Here is a 25,980-nt window from a genome sequence, read left to right as displayed (position 1 = left end):
TGAAAAAAGTAAATTGTGAGTGTCTTGTATTTCAATTGCTCCAAAAGTTGTATAAATGTATAAATTATAAATGGTTAAATGCACTCCAACACGTCAGCAGAATTAGTTTTATAAACAATGCATTCACTGTAAATTATACAATTCAGAGGGTAACGCATTTTTTCCACCTATATAATTTGACCTTTCAGATTAACTTCTTTACCAGATGCTATGTGTTTGGTAGGAGTGTTCACTGTGTTTTCTGCCCCTAACAGAGCAAATTTTGGTAATTATATTGCAATTCATTATCATAAATATTTTATTGATACAAAACTAGGCTAATACATAATTATCAAAGTTATAATATTACACAATATACTGTATATCATGATAGTGAACATTACCTTCAATGGAGTTGTGGAACTGGGACAGTCAAATCCGATTGAGATTATTTCAAATTACCATCCAATTATACAATTAAAAGGGTAATATATTTTTTATCCTATTACTTTACCTGCCAGATTAACTTCTTTTCCAGCGGCCATCTGTTCGGTAGGTTTCGGCACTGAGTTTTCTGCCCCTAGCGGAGAACATTTAGGTCATATTGAAATTCATCAGGTTACTACATTATCAAAGATATATTATATCATATACAGCATATCATGAGTGAACATTACCTTCAATTAGGTTTTTTGTCTCTGTTGAATGGAAAAGGTGAAAGTTATTGTAAAAAGGTGAATGTGGAACTGGTACAGTCAAATCCTATTGAGATTATGTCAAATTATCATCCGATTATACAATTAAAAGGGTAATATATTTTTAATCCTATTACTTTACCTGCCAGATTAACTTCTTTTCCAGTGACCATCTGTTCGGTAGGTTTCGGCACTGTGTTTTCTGCCCCTAACGGAGAACATTTAGGTAATATTGAAATTAATCAGGTTACTACATTATCAAAGTCATATTATATCATATACAGTATATCATGAGTGAACATTACTTTCAATTAGGTTTTTTGTCTCTGTTGAATGGAAAAGGTTAAAGTTATTGTAAAAAGGTGAATGTGGAACTGGTACAGTCAAATCCTATTGAGATATGTGCTTGGTGTCAATGGAATGTTTCCTCAAAAATAAGTTAATGTATTAGCATGTATTAGCATTTCACCCAGAGATCAGAATGAAACAGTTACCTGCCGGCCCCTGTGCTAGCTCAGTTTGATTCGAAATATAGACACAATCATGTCAACATAAAGTCAATCATGGTTTATGTTGTCATAACTCATCTCACACTTAGTTTATTTATCACACAGATCAGATGAGATACTGTTTCTGCACTTTTGGCATGACACATTTTAGAGGGTAAAGAAATGTATTCCCCCTATAACTTAATACCTTCCAGATTAATTTCTATACCAGCTGCTATCTCTTCAGTAGTTGGTATCTGTTCTGTGATTTCTGCCCCTAGCAGAGCACATTTAGGTAATTACCCGCAATTCATTACCTTACATATTTAAATTTATACTAAACTAGACATCTAAATGATGATCAAAGTTATAATATTATTTCATCATGATAGTTAACAACCTTCAATTGTTTTTTTGGGCTCTGTTGAACGGAGTAGGTAAAAGTTATTGTAAAAAGGTAAATTGTGGAACAAGGAGAGTCAAATCCTATTGAGATATGTGCATATCATGCTTCGTGTCAATTGAATGTTTTCTAGAAAATAAGTTAGTTGCATGCATCTTATGATAGCCTTTCACTCAGTTTGATCTGAAATATAGAGACACAATTGTCAAAATATAATCAATCATTGTTTATGTTGTCTTAACTCAAATTTCACTCTTAGTTTATTTATCAGATGAAATACACTACCTGAACTGTTTCTGGACTTTTGGGATGAAGACCACATGGACCCTAAAAGATACAAAAATATTATTGTTTATATATTTTATGGACAAAATATTTTATGACACATTTCTCTATAGGGTCATTATTACTGTTATATCTTGCTCTTATAATTACATCACAAACACTAGTATGACTGAATAACAGATACCTCTTCGTTTGTACAGAATGACAGAGCACAGAGCACCGATGACCAGAAACAGGACCAACAGGACCAGAGTCACAGTGAAGGCTTCTTTGAAGACTCCTGCACAGAGACCCAACATGGATAAAATGCCTCTAAAGCTCTCAAGACATGACATCATCAGAACACCATCACAGTGAAATTAATTAGCAAAAGCAATCCGTAGACACCTCTTCAACCTGTTCATTCTCCTCCTCTAAAGTAATGTATGTGTGGGATGGGGAGAGAGGGATCTGATTGTGGGTAGGCTGTTTGTGTAGGAGACTAACTCACCAGGTACAGCTGTAGGAGCTGTGTATATATGTGGCAGAATTCTGCCCTCTCTCTTCGCCTCCTCAGACAAAGAGACTGTACAGGAGAGCCAATTGAGTATGAGGGAGCATACAGCAGCCAACTACTGACACTCACCAAGCCCTGAGGATCTGATACAGAAAGATGGGGAGGGGAAATCAAAATATTCACATTGACTTACACAAAGTAGTCAACTGAAAGTACACCACAACCCAGGTCACATTTTCTTTACCCAAAACACAGGTACTAGAACATTTGTGTCAGCAGAACAGAGACAGTGTGAGGAAGTACCAAAATGTAATTACCAGAAGTGTTGAGTACTTCTTGTCCATTTCTGATCTCTGTCCCATCTTTGTTTCTCCAGGTGAGTTTAGGTTGTGGTGACCAGCCCACTGATGAACAGGTAACGTTCACCTGACCTCCTCCTCCTCGTCCTTCAGCTACAGAGAGAACTGGTTCACTACCTGTCACTGATGGACAGATAAGGGGGGACAAGCAACAACTATTAAGACACAGATAGAATGACAGAAAAAATTGGAAGAATACAATATATGTATTTGACAATTTAGTGTTAGATGGTTCCTCACTCTGAAAGTAGTCTATGGGCCAGAAGAAACTATAGTTACCGGAGTTGTAACTCCAGTTCTATGAGTGGAGCGGAGCCCCATAGGGGAGCTCTGCTCCTATTGGTTTACGCCGCTGCCTAGGCAGCGAACAGCCTGAGACAAAATTATGCACACACCTGCAGCCAATAGGAGTACAGGTGTCCCTATAAGAGGGGACGCTTCCCCTCAATCAGCCTCCAGAGAAATTATCTTCAGACTGGAGGGTCGGAAGGGCCTTAAGTCCTATGGGGCTCCGCTCCACTCATAGAACTGGAATTACAACTCCGGTAACTATCGTTCTATATCGTGGAGCTCCGCCCCATAGGGGAGCTCTGCTCCTATTGGTTTAAGGCGGAGCGCAATGCTCCAAAATGTACTCCCTGCCGAGCCCAACACTTCCCACTTGAAAAGGTCGGGCCTAGCAATGGCTGCGACCAAGTCCCACAGTACTGTGACACACTGTGTCACAAAATACTGTGTCCTCTGTACAAATCCGCCCCACCTAGTCCAATGGCATTGCCAATGTCTAGTGGGCAGATAACCAGAATATGAGCCATACTAATCTGAACCAGCAGATAGACGGTACCTCCATATCCTGTTAAAACAAAACCGAAAACTAATGGAATGACACAAAGTGTCACTCTACACGGTGTATTCGGTAATCCGCCACACTCAATCTATGGATCCCCAAAGATTGGTGGGTAGAATCCAGAACATGAGCCATACTAATCTGTACTAGCAGATAGATGGCGTCTCAATATCCTGTCAAAACAAAACCGATCACTAATGGAATGACACAAAGTGTCACTCTACACTGTGTATTCGGTAATCCGCCACACTCAATCTATGGAAACCCAAAGATTAGTGGGTAGACTCCAGAGCATGAGTCATACTAATCTGAACAAGCAGATAGATGACGTCACAATTCCGTCAATATATATGACCGGTCTAATAGTAATGTAAACAAAGTTACAAACACTATTTCCCTCATCATTCCGCCCCAACCCAGTTATGCACTGGTGAGCAGGTCACAATACATTACCTCTACTGTACTGATAACCTCAGTCAGGAGTCATGGCTCTCTCATAGAAAAAAGCCGACCTAATGGGAACCCTGCCCCCTGGTCCTGCATCTTTTTTCTCTTAGTTCAAGTCCTTCCATCAGCTACACTGAGTACAGACTGAACCAGAGAGTTAGAAGACATATCTAACAGGTAGAAATAGATAAAAGGAGACGGTGTGTAACGATCCCGGCAGTCTGAGTCGGGTCCTGTCTGTGGACTAGTTTTTTCTGCTCGGGATCTCCAGTTTCCCGAGGGTTCTGGAACGCTCCGGGGAGCTCTCTTGATTTCCGCACCTGCATCCCATCAGCAATCTGCACACCTGGTCCTGATCATCACCCTTCTTAGGCTCTGGCCTAACATCCATTCCCTGCCGGATCGGTTAGCCATGAACAGTAGGTTTACCAGAGTATCAGTCTTAGAGCCTAGCGTTAGTTTTGTTGTTTTTGCACCTTGTTGTTTACTTACCTCCGTTTTGTTCCATCTGCAGTCACCCGTCCGGAACCTTCATCCAACCTCTGCCTGGTGGTCGGCGGCTGCTCGACCCATGATGGGATCAACCACTGCACCCCCAACAACTAATCAACGCCGCCCGCTCTGTTCCCTGGATTATTCAGCATCACTCTTGAATTGTAAATAAACACTCACCCTCGCTTTCAACTTACCTTGTCCTGGTCTGCTTCTGGGTTCTGGCTTTGCAACTCGTGACAGAACGATCCGGCCAGTAATGAACCCAGCGGACCTGGACTCTGTTCGCCATGCCATTACCCAGCAGGAGAAGATGTTGGGCCATCATAGCACGGTACTACAGGAGATCGCGTTGTCAGTTCGGAACCTTTCTACCGGGTCTGACGGAGGTCCAGAACCAACGCCAGTTTCCGGTGGAGGATCCACTACCGGTTTCACCCATCTCGCCTGCCGCTTCTGGAGCTGTGTCCTTCCGTGAGCCCAAGGTTCCGACGCCGGATAAATATGAGGGGGAGCTGGGAAGATGCCGTTCCTTCCTTATGCAGTGTGGATTAGTGTTCGATCTACAGCCCTACTCTTATGCCACAGACAAGGCTAGGATAGCCTTTGTGATTGAGTTGCTGCGTGGTCGAGCGCTGGAGTGGGCTTCAGCCGTTTGGGAACGACAGGATCCCTGCATGGCTTCATACCAGGGGTTCACGGCCGAGATGAGGAAGCTCTTCGACCATTCCGTCCGAGGGAGGGACGCAGCTAGGCGCCTGTTTTCGCTTCACCAAGGAACTTCGCAGCGTGGCCGACTTCGTGATCGAGTTCAAGACGTTGGCTGTGGAGAGTGGGTGGAATGAGGAGTCTCTGCAAGCGGCCTTTTACCAGGGTCTGTCGGAGCAGCTCAAGGATGAGTTGATCTCCTATCCGGAGCCTAGTGACCTGGACAGCTTGGTAGCCTTGTCTATCCGGGTGGATAATCGAGTCCGAGAGCGAAGGAGGGAGAAGCAATGGGGTCCGTCCCAATCGATCAGCTTCTCAGTTCCCAGTCGGGTCGGGTGGTGGACCAGAACATGTCGATCATTCTCCACCACAAAGGATTAGTGGAGAGGTCCTCTCTCCCGATTCTGAACCCATGCAAGTGGGGCGGCACGGGTTAACCAAGGAGGAGCGTCAACATAGACGTAAGACCAACTGCTGCCTCTACTGTGGTAGCTCGGGACATTACATCTCCACTTGTTCCCCGGCGGTCGTCAAACTGCCCGGCTCGCTAAAGTTGGGAGGACTTTTAGCGAGCCAGTTTCAACCTCTCAGTACCTCTGTCAGACCCCGTTTCCGGCTACCCTTGTGAACAGGAATCAGAGCTTAACGATTAACGCTTTTATCGATTCAGGTGCCGGCGGAAGCTTTCTTGATGCCGAGTTGGTGGAACAGCTGGGGCTTTCCAAGGAGCAATTGCCGGAAGCCATTAGGCGACCACTCTGAACGGCAGTAGTCTGGCACGTATCACGATGAGGACTGAACCGGTTAAGATGCTGTTGTCGGGAATCATTCGGGAGATGATTTCATTCTTCATTCTGCCGTCTTCCCATGTTCCTCTGGTCCTTGGATACCCCTGGCTGAAGGAACACAATCCCACGTTCGATTGGGTGACGGGCAAGGTAACGAGTTGGAGCCTTGATTGTCATGCTAACTGTCTCAAGACTGCCTGTCCCCATTCGGTTCCCAGTCAGGTGATTGAGGCTAAACCCCCAGATTTGTCCCTGGTTCCCGAGACATATCACGATTTGGGGGAAGTGTTCCAGTAAGCAGAAGGCTCTGTCACTCCCTCCCCACCGACCATATGATTGTGCCATCAACTTGTTCCCTGGAGCTGTCTACCCCAAGGGAAGGTTATACAGTATCTCCCGCCCTGAACGTGAGGCTTTGGAGACCTACATCAAGGAGTCCCTAGCTGCTGGTCTCGTTCGTCCTCGTCATCACCCCCTGGGGGCAGGATTCTTCTTTGTGGGTAAGAAGGATGGCTCTCTTCGACCGTGTATTGATTATCGGGGGTTGAATGACATCACGGTCAAGAACAAGTATCCCCTGCCCTTGATGAGTTCTGCCTTCGACTCCTTACAGGGTGCTACGGTGTTCACCAAGCTAGACCTACGCAATGCGTATCACATGGTCCGGATCAGAGAGGGAGACGAGTGGTTGACGGGTTTCAATACACCGATGGGTCACTTCGAGTATCAGGTGATGCCGTTTGGACTGACCAATGCTCCAGCGGTATTCCAGAGTATGGTGAACGACGTCCTGAGAGATATGATCGGTCTCTTTGTGTTTGTTTACCTGGATGACATTCTGATCTTCTCGAAGGAACCTTCCGACCACGTCCAGCATGTCCGGCAGGTTCTGCAGCGATTGTTGGAGAATCGCCTGTTCGTGAAGGCCGAGAAGTGCGAGTTTCACGCCCACACGACATCCTTTCTCGGGTACATCATCTCCAGGGGAGAGATTAGGATGGACCAGGAGAAGGTTAGAGCGGTTCTGGAATGGGCCCAGCCCGGTACGAGATTGCAGCTCCAGAGATTTTTGGGGTTTGCGAATTTCTACCGCAGATTCATCCGGGATTACAGCCGTGTGGCCGCTCCGTTAACTGCCTTGACTTCCAGTATCAGGAGCTTCAAGTGGAATCCGGAGGCGGATCGAGCGTTTCTGGATTTGAAGAGGCGATTCACCAACGCACCGATTCTCTCTCAACCGGACACGACCCGTCAGTTCGCCGTTGAAGTGGACGCGTCTGATGTGGGAGTTGGCGCCATCCTGTCGCAGCGATGCTCCACGGACAGTAAACTCCATCCCTGCGCCTACTACTCTCGTCGCCTTTCGCCTGCGGAGAGGAATTACGATGTGGGTAACCGGGAGCTTCTCGCGGTGAAACTTGCCTTGGAGGAGTGGCGCCACTGGTTGGAGGGGGCGGAGCAACCGTTTATTGTCTGGACTGACCACAAGAATCTTGCTTACGTGCAATCGGGTTAGACGTCTCAACTCCCGTCAGGCAAGGTGGTCGTTGTTTTTCGGACGATTCAATTTTTTCCCTGACGTTCCGACCTGGATCTAAGAACGGCAAGGCGGACGCCTTGTCTCGGATGTTCTCCAAGACGGAGGAGGGTGGGTCCAAGACCGAGACAATTCTCCCCGGAACTGCGTCGTGGGGAGCTGTTAGGTGGAAGATTGAGGAGGAGGTGATGGCGGCTCTTCGGACGCAGCCCGGTCCCGTAACGGTCCACCCGGTCGGTTGTTTGTGCCTGAGTCGGTTCGTCCTGCGGTCCTCAAATGGTCCCACGCCAGCAAGATGGCTTGTCACCCTGGCGTGGCTCGGACGATGGCGTTTCTTCGCAGACGTTTTTGGTGGCCTGCCATGGCCGAGGATACTCGGGGTTATGTTGCTGCCTGTCCAGTGTGTGCGCAGAATAAGGGTACCAATCGGCCCAGCTCTGGACTACTTCACCCCCTTCCTATTCCCCGGCGACCATGGTCGCATCTGGCCCTGGACTTTGTCACTGGGTTGCCCGCTTCTGAGGGGAACACGGTCGTTCTGACTATCGTGGACAGATTCAGCAAGTTCGCCCACTTTGTGCCAATTGCCAAGCTTCCCTCTGCCTCGGAGACGTCCGAGATCCTGGTTAGGGAGGTTTTCAGGGTCCACGGGTTGCCCAGTGATCTCGTTTCCGACCGTGGCCCTCAGTTTACCTCTGCTGTCTGGAAGTCCTTCTGTTTGGCCATTGGAGCTACAGTCAGTCTCACATCTGGTTTTCACCCCCAATCTAATGGTCAGGGCGGAGAGAGCCAACCAGAAGATGGAATCCACGCTACGCTGCCTGGCCTCTTCCAACCCCACCTCCTGGGTCTCTCAGTTGCCTTGGGTTGAGTATGCCCACAATACTCTCCCTACATCTGCCACTGGGATGTCTCCCTTCCAGTGCCTGTATGGCTACCAACCTCCCTTGTTCCCTTCTCAGGAGAAGGAGCTCTCAGTGCCTTCTGTTCAGGCCCATATTCGTCGTTGCCACCGGACCTGGCATCGGGCCAGAAAGGCACTCCTTAGAGTTTCAGACCGGTATCAGCTCCAGGCGAATCGTCGCCGGATCCCCGCTCCCACCTACACCATCGGAGATAGGGTCTGGTTGGCCACACGGGATCTTCCTTTACGGACTGAGTCTAGGAAGTTGTTACCGAAGTTCATTGGTCCGTTTGTGGTGGAGAAGGTGATCAACCCGGTGGCAGTTCGACTCAAACTCCCGAGGACGCTCAGAGTCCATCCCACCTTTCATGTCTCCTGCCTCAAGCCTGTTTTCCTCAGTCCTCTGTTGCCTCCTCCGCCTCCTCCTCCTCCTCCTCGGATGATCGGAGGTGGTCCTGCCTACACGGTGCGACGCATCATGGATTCCAGACGGCGGGGCCGGGGTTTCCAGTATCTTGTGGACTGGGAGGGGTATGGTCCTGAAGAGAGGAGTTGGATTCCGCGGCGACAGATCCTAGATGCTGACCTCATCCGTGACTTCTACCGCCTCCATCCTGGCGCTCCGGGGAGTCCGCCCGGTGGCGTTCGTCGGAGGGGGGTACTGTAACGATCCCGGCAGTCTGAGTCGGGTCCTGTCTGTGGACTAGTTTTTTCTGCTCGGGATCTCCAGTTTCCCGAGGGTTCTGGAACGCCTCCGGGGAGCTCTCTTGATTTCCGCACCTGCATCCCATCAGCAATCTGCACACCTGGTCCTGATCATCACCCTTCTTAGGCTCTGGCCTAACATCCATTCCCTGCCGGATCGTTAGCCATGAACAGTAGGTTTACCAGAGTATCAGTCTTAGAGCCTAGCGTTAGTTTTGTTGTTTTTGCACCTTGTTGTTTACTTACCTCCGTTTTGTTCCATCTGCAGTCACCCGTCCGGAACCTTCATCCAACCTCTGCCTGGTGGTCGGCGGCTGCCGACCCATGATGGGATCAACCACTGCACCCCCAACAACTAATCAACGCCGCCCGCTCTGTTCCCTGGATTATTCAGCATCACTCTTGAATTGTAAATAAACACTCACCCTCGTTTCAACTTACCTTGTCCTGGTCTGCTTCTGGGTTCTGGCTTTGCAACTCGTGACACGGTGACAATCAAGACACGGCTGCGCAATTATCCTCTACATCTGTTCCTCTGAAAAAGGTAATAGAAGCCGCTACTCCACGAGTGGATTGGGCTCTTCTACCCAGAGGCAATGGCCGCCCTGCAGCCTCATAAGCCGTCTCAATGCCTTACAAAGCCAATGAGACAGACGCTGTTTAGAAAGTGGTCTACCGAGTGCAGCCGCACCGTGACACACAAAACAGCTGGAGGCGATGACCCAATCGCCGCGTTGCACTCCACGTAGCGCGCCAAGGCGCGCACTGGGCACAGGCGATGGAGCCGTTCCTCTCTCCTCTCAACATGGTGAAAGGGAGAGAAGGCCCACAGCTCTACGATCTGTAATCTATATGAGCTCTTAATAACCTCAGGCATAAATGCCGGGTTAAGACTTAACACCGTCCTGCTCAATCGTCATAAATGGCAAGGCAGTCGGGTCTCGTCGAAAGAGCGTACAAATCACTGACACGTTAAGCAGTGGTCAAAGCGAGCAACAGTGTCATCTTCAAAGATAACATCTTAAGGGAGATTTGATTCAATGGCTCGAACGGTGGCTCGCAGAGCGCCTCGAGCACCAAAATCAAATCCCACTGAGGAAGCGTGGCTCTAGGCATTGGCCTAAGCCGCCGTTCCCAATAGAAAACGTTTCACAAGAGGGTGGCTGAAAACAGTGTCTCTGCCAAACCCTCATGACAAGCCTAAATCGCCGCCGCAAGCACCTACATGGTGGCGGGTGAGCGCTGCTTATCACATAGGAACTGTAGGAATGAGCGTATGCTCTCGACCTGACAGCACACGTAGTCCACATTTTCTGTGACACAACACTGTGAAAAAAACATTCCATTTACTGGCATAAGTCTCAGCGGAACCACGGAATGGGCCGACGACATGAGACCCAAGAGTGACATGACCGAAAGCGCCTTTACCATGTGATTCAGATAAAACCTTGGTAGGGCTAGCAACAGGGCAGCCCGTCGAGGATCCGAAATTCGAGCCCTCATCGTTACAGTGTCTAGCTGTATCCCCAGATAGACAATCTGATGACTGGGCCAGGGCGCTCTTTTTCCCAATTCTGCGAACCCCAGACACGTGAGATGAATCACTGTCTGTGTCGTGTGTGTGATCGCCAGCTCTGCTGATGGGGGCGAGAACCAGTAAGTCGCCCTAGGTAGGCTAAAACCCTTATCCCCTGACGACGTAACCGTGCTATTGCCGCCTCCACACATTTGGAAAACGTGTGAGGTGCCAGGGCGTACCCGAATGGCATCCTCATGTATTAGTACGCCGCCCCTTGAAAAGCGAAAACGCAGAAACTTCCTGTGACGCGGATGTACCGGCACATGAAAATATGCGTCCTTCAGGTCTATGCTCGTACAAAAGTCTCTCCTCTGCACACATTCCAGCAGACGTTTTGTAGTCAGCATTCGAAAGGGCCGTTTGGCTACGCTCTCGTTGAGAACGCGTAGATCCAATATTGGCCTCATTCCCCCCGTCTTTTTGGGCACCAGGAAATAGGGCGAATATAACCCCCTGTTCCTTTGCTCCCGAGGAACTACTGTGACTGCCTCCTTCGCCAAAAGTTCTGTAATCTCTGTAACGAGAGCGGCGACCTTTCCCGGCGTTTTCATCACCATCTCCACCACCCCCCTGAATGGGGAGGGATCGGGTGAAATTGGATGGCATAACCCTTCTCCAGCGTCCGGTCTTGCCAGTGGGAGAGGGTACAGCTTCGCTGCCACTTCCAATAATGCTGAGAAAGCGGAAGAGCGCGAAGCTGTGGTGCATTCAGTAGGAAGGACCTGTATTCCTCTACGGCCGTCGCCGCCGCTGTTCCCCGACAGTGAAGTGGTGGAACAGCCCAAGGCGGGCCTCTCATGAAAGGGAGAGGAAACATGAGCGGGTTCTGAGAGAAACGGGGGCGCTGACACGTTGGTTATACTCGTAACCTCGTTGTCCCAGCCCTCCGTGAACGCAGCACGGGTCTGAACTGCACTGACTGAGGCGCTCGCCTGAGTCAGAGCGCCGTCTCCCAATAGCGATTGCGTCATCGTTCCATTAACTGGCTGTGTACGCAGGCTACTATGTGAATCCTGTACCACAACACTCCTAGGAGTCTATGTGTGTAAGGTTTTTATGAGGTATAACAAGGCGGCTCATCAAAGATGTCTGCCTTGTTCCCTTATTCACACGTGCCTCATGTGTATGCTCAACTACGCACCCGTAGTGGGCTGTGCTACACTCAGAGTGGTGAGGAGGAGAGAGAGAGAGAGAGTAAAGGCACCTGAACGGTTTCGGGTGTATCATGGAAAAGGGGCTGTCTTGTGACAAAGTCAATTGGAGCCAACTCTTTATTAGACACACAACACGCAGTTTCCTCCAGTAGGGTGGGGGGGGGAACAGTGGGCACAGTCACACAAGGCGCTGCGTCGTCTTCCGGTCTCTCCCCCTCGCCATGTCATAAACAGCGTCTCTTCTGGCCGCCCTTCGGGTGATGCCAGGATGACGCTTTAATGACCTCTCTCCGCTGGCGGAATGGTCGGCACCTCTTGCGCTGCAGGAGGGGCGGGGCCCGCTCCCTTGCTGCTGGAGGCCGCTGTCTGACGCCGGGTACGACGCGGAGCAGTAGCGAGAGTAAGGGCCGCCCTCCATCATGTCCACTTCTGGGTTGGAGGGAATGGGGGGCAGCTTAATCTCCAGCCGCTTTGCAGCCATCTCAATGAGCCCTGGAAAATCAGAGCGCAGAGAGGCTGTGGCGTAGGACGGGCCTGCTGAAAATTCAGAGCCCGTGTCGTCATCACCCAGGGATGTAAATGACCTCACACTTTCCTGAGGGAAAAAGGGGTGTTAAACGTCTGGGTCAGAGTAATGGATAGTTCCAATAGAATACCCATTTCCTCCCCAATATTCCTGTCATCTCCTGAGTCAGCGCCCTCAGATGATGCCTCAGAAGCTGAGGCTAGCACCGATAACACGTCCTCTAGAGGGATATCCTCCCGAAAAAATGACCATCGCTGCTTCCTCTCCTTTAAAGAAAGGAGGCGCAGCTGGCGCATAGTGGGGGATCTATGAGGCCACTCCAAGCATGCTGTGATCCTAAGCACACAAAACATAAGTTGTCATGGAGGAGCAGCGACATTGAGCTCTGAAAAGAGCTTTTGGCGTGGACAAACTCCTGGTGTGCTCATTTAGAGGACGACGTCGAGACTTGGAAATCGGCGACGGCTTTCTCGTCCTAGTCTTGTCTTCTTATCGGCTTCTTCAGTCTAGTCCAGTCGCTGAAGATAAAGGGAGGCTGATTGAGGGAAGCATCCCCTCTTATAGGGACACCTGTACTCCTATTGGCTGCAGGTGTGTGCATCATTTTGTCTCAGGCTGTTCGTTGCCTAGGCAGCAGGGTAAACCAATAGGAGCAGAGCTCCCCTATGGGGTGGAGCTTCACGATATAGAACTGTATTCCATGGTTTGGTTTCTTTTAAACGACCACGACAAACTTCAGCTAACTATAGCCACCGCTAGCTAACATTCAATAGGAGTGATAGGGGCATCCATGACATTTTCTAAACAACTCAAATCAACTTTCAATTATTTCGTTTGAAGTTACTTAAAGGTGGTTTGCCCATTTTGTTTACATTAAACGGATGCCTCTATCCCTTCCAGAGATGTTTTATTTTTGGGGGGCGGGGCTATATAAGGCTAAAGTCAGCTGAAGTTTGTAGTTGGCTGTACCCCTAATGCAATTGTAAACTGAGAGGTGGCAAATGTAACTGCCTTTTTTTTTTTACTCTGTGGTACCAAAGACTCCATAACGTGTCTCAGAGTAGGAGTGCTTATCTAGGATCAGGTGCTTTGGGGGTGACACCACAATACACAGTTTCACCATCAATTTGAGAGATAACCCTTACCATTCACTGTGAGGAAGACACTGGCCTTTTCATACCACTGGTCACTGGTGACTTGGCATATATACTCCCCCCTGTCTTCCTGTGTGACCCTCTCCAGTCTCAGGGACACATTCCCTCTCTCCATCCCCCCAGTTAGAGACACCCTGCCCCTATACTGGGGGTACACAGGGGCCTCCTGGATCTTGTGATCTTTGTACAACAAGGCAGGACTGTGGAGGTTACTGGAACGGTACCAGCCCACCTCCAATGGCTCTGCATTGAAGAGAGGTGAGACTTCACAGAGTAGAGAGACCGTGGAGCCAGACAGGGTCGAGGTTGGATCATCAGGGACAGTTAAGGTGAACGTATAGTATCTGAAGATTATGCCTTTGTTAAATGTTTTTCATGAAGAAATGGAATGTTGTTTGTGTTAGTAGCAAGAGGGAATGTTTTGGGTGTAACGCCACATCCAGCAGACCGGAAGTGTCTTGGAGACTGGGGATTGGGCCAGAAGAGGTCAGCTTCATTGTTTATAAATAGGGGGTTAGGCAAGGAAGACGTCAGAACGGCCATGGCAATTGGGGAGCCGTTTTCCGGGTGTCATGTCACCTGTCATTTAAGCTGTAAACCTCGTGATTTTATTAAAAGCCTCTAACACGATGCAGCATAAAACGGACTCTTTGTTGACGGCAATAATGACCACCATTCATCCGATACGACATAATGGCGCCCAACGTGGGGCTGGGTTTGCGTCTCTTCCTTGTTTCAGTCAACCGCCAGGCTAACCTGCTCTGAGGCATGGCCAAAAAAGGGTGAGTGTGTTCTTACCGCTTCGGAGTTTGTTAGATTGGTTATGACTTGTGTACACTGGAGAGATGTTCCATTACAACCTTGCCTCGGTGGCGTTATTGCGGTCGACTAGAGTCTGCTAAAATTTATTCCATTGGAAACGGCAGGTAATTGGAAGTTTTTAGAGCATTAAACGGTAGGATTTAAGTATTGAAGTGACGATTAAGGCAGATATGCGCATTCTTTAGGGCACTGTACCATTTAAGACCTCCAGGGGGGGCCATTTTAGATGTCAGGCCGGTAATCCGTTTACACGATAGAATGGGTGGACGGTGGGTTTCTTTTTTTAAAGAGAGCTCGGATTCATGAGGTTTATCTGATTGTGATTATGATTTGACTTTCGTCCGACGGGATGTTTGATTGGGTCTGATTTCTCGGTGTAATGCTCATTAGTCCCGGTAGCAAAAACGGTAGGATAAATATGTTTAAAATTGATAGGGCAGTGCAGGCTACTTAGGGCTGGGTAGGCCGCAGTTAGCTAGAGGCTAAGGCTAATGTCGGCTAAATGGGAGTGTGTTTCATGCTACATGGTACATCGTGGCTAGAGGCTAATGCTAATTGTGTTGTGTGCTACATGCTAACGTATCCTTAGAGATTCCATTGCGATGGATTAAAGTCTCTTAAATTTGTCTCTGTGTTTAAGTCAGGTTATATGTTTTGTGAGCGCTGTTAAATGTTGTTTGACTATAAGGGGGAAACGGGAGTTACAGCTGGAGTGTTATTCTGTCTGTTTGGGGAGAGAGAGTAGAGAATCTTCCTTCCACGGTGGAAAGGGATTTTTGAATGGCTGTGCGCATGCGTTTAATTTTGCGATACTACACTACAGAAAGGGGGAGTTTATGACACGAGATTAGGACACGTGTTGATTTTACGGGGCTAAAAACTACGACATGAGGTTGGGCTAAGCCTACAAAACAAAATGGTGGGTTAAGGTCATAGGTCCCATTTGGCGTTACCCTGCAAGGGAAATAGACAGACAGAGGAGAGATTTTAGTTTCAACGGCGGCTGGTTAAAGATGAAACTTGTTTTGTGACCTATTGAATTTATAAATTAGATATATGGTAACGGATTATAATAAAGTGAATTAAATTAAAGACGGACTAAAATAAAAATGTTTTTTGAGCGATCTATTTAGTTCTGAGTTTAGTCTTAGAGTGAATAATGTAGAACGAACGAATATTGAATGGTTGGAAATACTCAGTGATTGCATTAACTGCTGAAATCTTGTGTGTTTCTATGTTTTTTGAAATATGAGAGGAACATGGAATGAGAGGAGAGAGAGAGAAGGGGCTGACGTGTGCGTCACGTGACAAGGTGTGACGAGGCAGACGAGAGGATCAGATCAGGCTAGTACACAAAATCATCCTAACAAAATATGTGATGTTATGACAATTTCACATAGGCTTGGCAAATACTATTTCATTAAAAATTGCATTTTGGATGCTCTGTGTATCACTGGGGTTTGATGGGAGTTGTAGTATTGAAGGGTTAGAGGCTTTGTTTATGGGTATTTTAGTCTGAAGATGACTAACTTGCATTTACTTGCAGTTGATGGGTTGTGGTAAGATAGCCAACACTAATTGATAAATTGGTGACATAGGAATAAAAATTGGTTTTAATTATTCATGATTTTTAATTGATTTATTTGGATTTATTTGGAGTTGTTAGGGTTATATTAATAATTTAAGGGGGGAAGCCTTAGGCTATACAGTCTAAAATAACATAGTTCACAATAAAGGAATATAAAAGGATTGATATAGGGGTAAAATAGTAATCCTTTAATTAAAGTAGGGTTAGAAAGTAGGGTTAGAAAGTAGGGTTACAAAAACTAATGGCAGATGTTAGTACACCTTTCTCAAATACGGATTCAGCAAAAAGTACAGCTTAGGGAGGTTTATCCTCAGCTTTCAGTGATCATCCAGCAGGGCGATTATGGCATCAGAGATGAAGACGAATAATAGATAGAGGACAAGCAGAAACGACGATAAAGATGAATCCAAAACTCCAGAAGGAAGAAAAACCGAGATGTCTGGGAACTTAAAGAAGAGGAGGATGATGAAGATGAGAGTGATGATGAAGAGGTTATGGGTGGATATGACTCTGTGATCAGAAGGAAGTTGGCAAGAGAGAAACGAAGAAGGATACACAAGATTTGATCTCTGATGAAAGTTGAACGAAGAAGGAGACAAGAGATTCGAGTTCTGATGAAGAAAGCGATGAAGATTTGGAGATTAAGGGTGCTTTATGTTCAAGAGGATTTTATCCTACAATGACTGGCAAAGAAGAAATAGGAGATATAGACCGAGGCGTATCAGGCCTGGAGGAAGAGACAACTTTGGGAGAGGTAAGGGAGCTAGAGGAACAGCTCGAGACGCTGAAGATACAGAAGAGACAAGGAGAAAACCTGCGGAGAACATTTTTAATCCCAAGAATTGGAGGAGAAGAAGAATACATTGAGGCAAAGATGCTGAAGAAAAGTAAGAAGATGATGGAAGACGATATTTCGAGGACAGAACTTAAAATATTGTAACGATCCCGGCAGTCTGAGTCGGGTCCTGTCTGTGGACTAGTTTTTCTGCTCGGGATCTCCAGTTTCCGAGGGTTCTGGAACGCTCGGGGAGCTCTCTTGATTTCCGCACCTGCATCCCATCAGCAATCTGCACACCTGGTCCTGATCATCACCCTTCTTAGGCTCTGGCCTAACATCCATTCCCCTGCCGGATCGGTTAGCCATGAACAGTAGGTTTATCAGAGTATCAGTCTTAGAGCGTCTAGCGTTAGTTTTGTTGTTTTGCACCTTGTTGGTTTGTTGTTTACTTACCTCCGTTTTGTTCCATCTGCAGTCACTCGTCCGGAACCTTCATCCAACCTCTGCCTGGTGGTCGGCGGCTGCCGAGCCATGATTGGATCAACCACTACACCCCTAACAACTAATCAACGCCGCCTCGCTCTGTTCCCTGGATGATTCAGCATCACTCTTGAATTTGTAAATAAACACTCACCTTCGTTTCAACTTACCTTGTCCTGGTCTGCTTCTGGGTTCTGGCTTAGTAACTCGTGACAGAACGATCCGGCCAGTAATGAACCCAGCGGACCTGGACTCTGTTCGCCATGCCATTACCCATCAGGAGAAGATGTTGGGCCATCATAGCACGGAGCTACAGGAGATCGCGATGGCAGTTCGGAACCTTTCTACCGGGTCTGACGGAGGTCCAGAACCAGCGCAAGTTTCGGTGGAGGATCCACTACCGGTTTCACCCATCTCGCCTGCCGCGTCTGGAGCGGTGTCCTTCCGTGAGCCCAAGGTTCCGGCGCCGGATAAATATGAGGGGGAGCTGGGAAGATGCCGTTCTTTCCTTATGCAGTGTGGGTTAGTGTTCGATCTACAGCCCTACTCTTATGCCACAGACAAGGCTAGGATAGCCTTTGTGATTGAGTTGCTGCGTGGTCGAGCGCTGGAGTGGGCTTCAGCCGTTTGGGAACGACAAGACCCCTGCATGGCTTCATACCAGGGGTTCACGGCCGAGATGAGGAAGCTCTTCGACCATTCCGTCCGAGGGAGGGACGCAGCTAGGCGCCTGTTTTCGCTTCACCAAGGAACTCGCAGCGTGGGCCGACTTCGTGATCGAGTTCAAGACGTTGGCTGTGGAGAGTGGGTGGAATGAGGAGTCTCTGCAAGCGGCCTTTTACCAGGGTCTGTCGGAGCAGCTCAAGGATGAGCTGATCTCCTATCCGGAGCCTAGTGACCTGGACAGCTTGGTAGCCTTGTCTATTCGGGTGGATAATCGAGTCCGAGACGAAGGAGGGAGAAGCAATGGGGTCCGTCCAATCGATCAGCTTCTCAGTTCCCAGTCGGGTCGGGTGGTGGACCAGAACACGTCGATCATTCTCCACCACAAAGGATTAGTGGAGAGGTCCTCTCTCCCGATTCTGAACCCATGCAAGTGGGGCGGCACGGGTTAACCAAGGAGGAGCGTCAACATAGACGTAAGACCAACTGCTGCCTCTACTGTGGTAGCTCGGGACATTACATCTCCACTTGTTCCCGGCGGTCGTCAAACTGCCCGGCTCGCTAAAGTTGGGAGGACTTTTAGCGAGCCAGTTTCAACCTCTCAGTACCTCTGTCAGACCCCGTTTCCGGCTACCCTTGTGAACAGGAATCAGAGCTTAGCGATTAACGCTTTTATCGATTCAGGTGCCGATGGAAGCTTTCTTGATGCCGAGTTGGTGGAACAGCTGGGGCTTTCCAAGGAGCAATTGCCGGAAGCCATTGAAGCGACCACTCTGAACGGCAGTAGTCTGGCACGTATCACGATGAGGACGGAACCGGTTAAGATGCTGTTGTCGGGGAATCATTCGGAGATGATTTCATTCTTCATTCTGCCGTCTTCCCATGTTCCTCTGGTCCTTGGATACCCCTGGCTGAAGGAACACAATCCCACGTTCGATTGGGTGACGGGCAAGGTAACGAGTTGGAGCCTTGATTGTCATGCTAACTGTCTCAAGACTGCCTGTCCCCATTCGGTTCCCAGTCAGGTGATTGAGGCTAAACCCCCAGATTTGTCCCTGGTTCCCGAGACATATCACGATTTGGGGGAAGTGTTCAGTAAGCAGAAGGCTCTGTCACTCCCTCCCCACCGACCATATGATTGTGCCATCAACCTGTTCCCTGGAGCTGTCTACCCCAAGGGAAGGTTATACAGTATCTCCCGACCTGAACGTGAGGCTTTGGAGACCTACATCAAGGAGTCCCTAGCTGCTGGTCTCGTTCGTCCCTCGTCATCACCCCTGGGGCAGGATTCTTCTTTGTGGGTAAGAAGGATGGCTCTCTTCGACCGTGTATTGATTATCGGGGGGTTGAATGACATCACGGTCAAGAACAAGTATCCCCTGCCCTTGATGAGTTCTGCCTTCGACTCCTTACAGGGTGCTACGGTGTTCACCAAGCTAGACCCTACGCAATGCGTATCACATGGTCCGGATCAGAGAGGAGACGAGTGGTTGACGGGTTTCAATACACCGATGGGTCACTCGAGTATCAGGTGATGCCGTTTGGACTGACCAATGCTCCAGCGGTATTCCAGAGTATGGTGAACGACGTCCTGAGAGATATGATCGGTCTCTTTGTGTTTGTTTACCTGGATGACATTCTGATCTTCTCGAAGGAACCTTCCGACCACGTCCAGCATGTCCGGCAGGTTCTGCAGCGATTGTTGGAGAATCGCCTGTTCGTGAAGGCCGAGAAGTGCGAGTTTCACGCCCACACGACATCCTTTCTCGGGTACATCATCTCCAGGGGAGAGATTAGGATGGACCAGGAGAAGGTTAGAGCGGTTCTGGAATGGGCCCAGCCCGATACGAGATTGCAGCTCCAGAGATTTTTGGGGTTTGCGAATTTCTACCGCAGATTCATCCGGGATTACAGCCGTGTGGCCGCTCCGTTAACTGCCTTGACTTCCAGTATCAGGAGCTTCAAGTGGAATCCGAGGCGGATCGAGCGTTTCTGGATTTGAAGAGGCGATTCACCAACGCACCGATTCTCTCTCAACCGGACACGGCCCGTCAGTTCGTCGTTGAAGTGGACGCGTCTGATGTGGGAGTTGGCGCCATCCTGTCGCAGCGATGCTCCACGGACAGTAAACTCCATCCCTGCGCCTACTACTCGTCGCCTTTCGCCTGCGGAGAGGAATTACGATGTGGGTAACCGGGAGCTTCTCGCGGTGAAACTTGCCTTGGAGGAGTGGCGCCACTGGTTGGAGGGGGCGGAGCAACCGTTTATTGTCTGGACTGACCACAAGAATCTTGCTTACGTGCAATGGCTAGACGTCTCAACTCCCGTCAGGCCAGGTGGTCGTTGTTTTTCGGACGATTCAATTTTTCCCTGACGTTCCGACCTGGATCTAAGAACGGCAAGGCGGACGCCTTGTCTCGGATGTTCTCCAAGACGGAGGAGGGTGGGTCCAAGACCGAGACAATTCTCCCCGGAACTGCGTCGTGGGAGCTGTTAGGTGGAAGATTGAGGAGGAGGTGATGGCGGCTCTTCGGACGCAGCCCGGTCCCGGTAACGGTCCACCCGGTCGGTTGTTTGTGCCTGAGTCGGTTCGTCCTGCGGTCTCAAATGGTCCCACGCCAGCAAGATGGCTTGTCACCCTGGCGTGGCTCGGACGATAGCGTTTCTTCGCAGACGTTTTTGGTGGCCTGCCATGGCCGAGGATACTCGGGGTTATGTTGCTGCCTGTCCAGTGTGTGCGCAGAATAAGGGTACCAATCGGCCCAGCTCTGGACTACTTCACCCCCTTCCTATTCCCCGGCGACCATGGTCGCATCTGGCCCTGGACTTTGTCACTGGGTTGCCCGCTTCTGAGGGGAACACGGTCGTTCTGACTATCGTGGACAGATTCAGCAAGTTCGCCCACTTTGTGCCAATTGCCAAGCTTCCCTCTGCCTCGGAGACGTCCGAGATCCTGGTTAGGGAGGTTTTCAGGGTCCACGGGTTGCCCAGTGATATCGTTTCCCGACCGTGGCCCTCAGTTTACCTCTGCTGTCTGGAAGTCCTTCTGTTTGGCCATTGGAGCTACAGTCAGTCTCACATCTGGTTTTCACCCCCAATCTAATGGTCAGGCGGAGAGAGCCAACCAGAAGATGGAATCCACGCTACGCTGCCTGGCCTCTTCCAACCCCACCTCCTGGGTCTCTCAGTTGCCTTGGGTTGAGTATGCCCACAATACTCTCCCCTACATCTGCCACTGGGATGTCTCCCTTCCAGTGCCTGTATGGCTACCAACCTCCCTTGTTCCCTTCTCAGGAGAAGGAGCTCTCAGTGCCTTCTGTTCAGGCCCATATTCGTCGTTGCCACCGGACCTGGCATCGGGCCAGAAAGGCACTCCTTAGAGTTTCGGACCGGTATCAGCTCCAGGCGAATCGTCGCCGGATCCCCGCTCCCACCTACACCATCGGAGATAGGGTCTGGTTGGCCACACGGGATCTTCCTTTACGGACTGAGTCTAGGAAGTTGTTACCGAGTTCATTGGTCCGTTTGTGGTGGAGAAGGTGATCAATCCGGTGGCCGTTCGACTCAAACTCCCGAGGACGCTCAGAGTCCATCCCACCTTTCATGTCTCCTGCCTCAAGCCTGTTCTCCTCAGTCCTCTGTTGCCTCCTCCGCCTCCTCCTCCTCCTCCTCGGATGATCGGAGGTGGTCCTGCCTACACGGTGCGACGCATCATGGATTCCAGACGGCGGGGCCGGGGTTTCCAGTATCTCGTGGACTGGGAGGGTATGGTCCTGAAGAGAGGAGTTGGATTCCGCGGCGACAGATCCTAGATGCTGACCTCATCCGTGACTTCTACCGCCTCCATCCTGGCGCTCCGGGAGTCCGCCCGGTGGCGTTCGGCCGGAGGGGGGTACTGTAACGATCCCGGCAGTCTGAGTCGGGTCCTGTCTGTGGACTAGTTTTTCTGCTCGGGATCTCCAGTTTCCCGAGGGTTCTGGAACGCTCCGGGGAGCTCTCTTGATTTCCCGCACCTGCATCCCATCAGCAATCTGCACACCTGGTCCTGATCATCACCCTTCTTAGGCTCTGGCCTAACATCCATTCCCTGCCGGATCGATTAGCCATGAACAGTAGGTTTATCAGAGTATCAGTCTTAGAGCGTCTAGCGTTAGTTTTGTTGTTTTGCACCTTGTTGGTTTGTTGTTTACTTACCTCCGTTTTGTTCCATCTGCAGTCACTCGTCCGGAACCTTCATCCAACCTCTGCCTGGTGGTCGGCGGCTGCCGAAGCCATGATTGGATCAACCACTACACCCCTAACAACTAATCAACGCCGCCCGCTCTGTTCCCTGGATGATTCAGCATCACTCTTGAATTTGTAAATAAACACTCACCTTCGTTTCAACTTACCTTGTCCTGGTCTGCTTCTGGGTTCTGGCTTAGTAACTCGTGACAAATATAAGCTTTTGAAGAATCCTGATATGTCAACAACAAAGAACAGGACGAAGAAACTCTGAGAAGTCAATCATACAACTGGTGGAGAAGAGAAGCTTGTGTGATGAAGAATCAGGGTGAACCAAATCAACAATCACTGTTACAGCTTCAACTGAACAATATCAAAGGCAATTGTACCAGCCAAGGGGGGACCAGATGTTCCATATCGACCGCCAGTTTCTGGACAGACACAGAATTGGAGAGGGAGAAGAACAAAGAAGAAGGAGGAATATTTCAGCTACACTTTCAGCAACTTTCAGAAGACTGGTATAATTATGGACAGATTGGGTACTTTACCTGTTAATGCAACAAGTCAGGAGGAAGAACAGAGAACATTTTTAAGGAAGATACAGGGGCAATTCAAGATCACCTGTTAGTGCCTAGAAGAGACGAAGGGGGGTGTCCGCTGAGAGAATCGAATAGAGAAGAAGAGAAAATAGCTAACAATTGAAGTAAAAACAACCGACCATTAGAAGTGATAGTGAATAGGGGAAAAACTTATCTGTGTTCAGCCTAAAGAGGTTAAACATCTCACTAATTGATAACTAATTAGGATAGGGATTTGAGGTAGTAAAACAGTTACTTACTCTTAAGGTACTAATATTAGAAGATGCTGTTATGGCAGTGTTGGGAAGAGATGCATGGTTTGGAATTGAATTGTACAATAAAATGTACACTAGACGACTGTCTATTAGACGATCTGTCTGGGGAAAATAAAGTTAAAAGGGGGTGACTATTATTCTGGGTTACATTCTTACACTAAGGGATTTCAGGCTAGGCTAAAAAGGTGTTTAGACGTTTGCCAAGCCTGTGTGTAATGAGTCAGAAGCAGGTGGGGAACTTTCCCGATCATATATTCTAAACATTTGGTGGTAAGGGATTGTGTGAAAATCAGGGGGAAAAGTTGTAAATGTTATGAGAGAAAAGATTAGATTAAAATAAGTTAGGAGTAGATTAGGGTTGAAGGAACTCTGAGACAGTAAGCTAAGTTTCAAAGTTAGTAGTAAGACAGAGAGAGAACAGTGAGGAAGGACATTTTAAAGTTTAGTGGGAAGATATGGTAGGAGTTTAGATCGGTTAGGAGCAGATGCATTGAGAAAGTATGTGTTGCTGAATGATAAGAGAAGATTGAGGGTGATTGAGTATCTATATTTACAGTTCCCAGCAGGAAGATCAAGGTAATTATAGGTGTATTTTGTGTAATCAAATGTTTGAAAGTCAGGGATTTAGAGAAAGGACTGAGATTTGGGGAAAAAGTGACACTAGTGGTGATAGATGGAAGTACAAGCAAAGACAACTTTTTTCTTTGGGGAAACTAGAAGCAACAATAAGGACATTAACACTTCAGTCTATTATAACAACAGTGAGAAGCAATTTAACTCTTTCAACATTGATAGTTATTAAAGCCATAAATATATCGCATTTGATTATAAGGGAACCAATACAGCACCAATGTTAGGGAAAGAATACTTATTAGGGTTAGGATGGTGACGTTTCTCCCATATGGAGAGATAATTATGGAGAATAAGTATTGTTAGCAGGACCAGGAGTAGAAGCTGTTGCACCTAGTCAAAGGGGGGATAGGTTGTACAATGATATGAAGTGGAAGAGGTTAGGAGTGACTGTTCACTTATGTTGCGTAATGTTATAGAGAAAGGTTAGGGAGAATATATGTGTACTTATTTAGGGCAAGCATTAGAAGTTGTTCCGGTTAAGAATTATGGGTTAAAGGGCTATGTAATTCGTAAAGTGATGCTTATAATGGAAGATTTGAGGTCTGTTGAAGCTTCCACCGTCACCAAAGGAGTTCAGGAAGAGTAGATTACAGTCACTCCAACAGTAGATAAGACACAGAGGATAATGGGAACTTTTGCACTAGAAGTAATTAGGGTTGATACAGCAGCTAAATCAACTACTTTAATGGTAACTTTGGAAGGGATTAGTGATACGATGGCAATAGCAAAAGAGGGAGTATGACATCGACAACAACTTTTCTGAAATTAAATGGGGAATTTTAGACTCATGGGTTATGTTACGGATGGAGAGTGCTGTCAATGATAGTACGAATGGGGTTAAAATAGGAGAACAGATAGTAGTAGAGAGAATATAGATTCATCATGGAGGACAGGATGAGATCTTTGATTTTGATGACAGACAAGGAGAGGTATCTGATCAGTACCGCTTGTTCTTCTGTTGTGGAAATTAGAGATAGATTAACTCATTCTGTAAGATCAGTGAGGAATCTTGAGGGTCCATGTCTGTTGAGAATTCCAGCCCCAAACATGTTAGACGGTTGTGCAGCCTCTATCAGGTATGGGTCAGTCTTATGCTTTGTCATGACTGTGGTATTGGCAACAGTCATTGACAGATAAAATAATGTCATTGTCAGAACAGTGGTTTAAGCCTAGGTTTAAGTGTTCTTGGTTAAATTAATTACCCTATGGGAATTGCTAAATGGGAAAGGAAAATCAGATAACAACGGAATCCTGAAGTATTCAGGTGAAACATTGAGGGCTAAAGGTTGTTTTTGTTCTAATGAAACATGTGAGGTAGGGGGTGTGTTTATGGGAAGATCAGATTGGGATGTTATATGATAACTTTGGATAAGCATGAACATAAGTTTAGAGATGACAAATATAATGTAATTTTTAATATACCAGGTAGTAAGAAGAGCAGGACTTTGATGGTTAGACGATTGGATTTTGTCTGACAATGTGACTATGGACAATTTTAGAGATATTTGGTGGGTTTGTGATGATAAAATATATATTCTTACATTATGGATGGAAAGGATTTTGTTAAAAGGCAACGTAGAAGCTTCCATAGGAGGCTTTTGTTATTAAAAGAGGAGTAGCACCGAACACAGATCAATTTGAAACTAGAGTTCAAAATAGGATGAAAAGGGACATGTCATAGGCTTCAAGCCTATCATTGAATAATAGGTCTGGGAGAGAAGTGGGGACTTGGACTTTATTCATGGTATGGTGTAACATTTGGGAAGATCATAGTGATAAATAGTAGTTATACGGTCAGATAATATCACGGGGGTTAAATAAGGGATGCATTTGGAAGACTTGGTTGCAAGATCAGTTAGGCCCAGTAGGGGCAGTGATGGGTCAGATTTTAGTTTCAGCTTTGATAACACTGTGTGATGTTTGTAATTTGTTACTGACCTTTGAGAAAGCTATGATATTGAGATAGGTTGGAGAGTGATTCCTGGAGACAACACTCAGATGCCGGTGTTGACTGTTCCGGATCTGGAGGAAGATGGATGGACTACTGATGGATAAATATCATTTTGATGATTTTTCAAAAAAATTTCAATATTGGGGTGATGTTGGTATGATTTATGAATCAAAGGGGGGAATAGGTTTATGTGATTCATTCATCATTTATATATCATTGTTATATTCTTAGTGGATATTGATGTTTAATTTGAAAGGGTTGTTTTGCAAAAGATACTGTTTGGTCGTTTCTTTTCTTTTCATTCCAGAAGCACTTGGGAGAACATGTGGAGATTGAAATACTCAAACAAAGACAATATGAAGGGACAATATGACTGGAGGAGATGAAACAAGGAGGGTGTGGCTGATTTCATCATCAACAATCCATTCATCCAAGTCGAGAC

The 25,980-nt window shown here is 47.7% G+C and overlaps 1 protein-coding gene and 1 long non-coding RNA gene across 2 annotated transcripts in view; both read right to left on the bottom strand.

The window, feature by feature from the left end:
- LOC121563500 (ribosome-binding protein 1) overlaps positions 1–25,980 on the bottom strand; it is a 63,518-nt gene continuing 37,538 nt past the window's right edge. The window contains exons 37-40 of the mRNA XM_045215781.1: positions 817–882; positions 657–677; positions 494–559; positions 1–247 (exon numbers count right to left, since the gene is read on the bottom strand). Coding sequence (XP_045071716.1) covers positions 168–247; positions 494–559; positions 657–677; positions 817–882 — 233 coding nt within the window. The 3' untranslated portion in view covers positions 1–167. The remainder of the gene's footprint in view (positions 248–493; positions 560–656; positions 678–816; positions 883–25,980) is intronic.
- LOC121563504 lies at positions 2,426–3,012 on the bottom strand. The gene is made up of 3 exons (XR_005999891.2): positions 2,946–3,012; positions 2,664–2,828; positions 2,426–2,489 (listed from the first exon to the last, which is right to left on the bottom strand). It is a non-coding gene; the product is annotated as an uncharacterized LOC121563504 (long non-coding RNA).

This window comes from Coregonus clupeaformis, unplaced genomic scaffold (assembly GCF_020615455.1).
Source record: "Coregonus clupeaformis isolate EN_2021a unplaced genomic scaffold, ASM2061545v1 scaf0513, whole genome shotgun sequence".
Lineage (NCBI taxonomy): Eukaryota > Metazoa > Chordata > Actinopteri > Salmoniformes > Salmonidae > Coregonus > Coregonus clupeaformis.
Note: the sequence above shows the minus strand (reverse complement) of the source record. Positions and strands in the feature narration are given on the sequence as shown.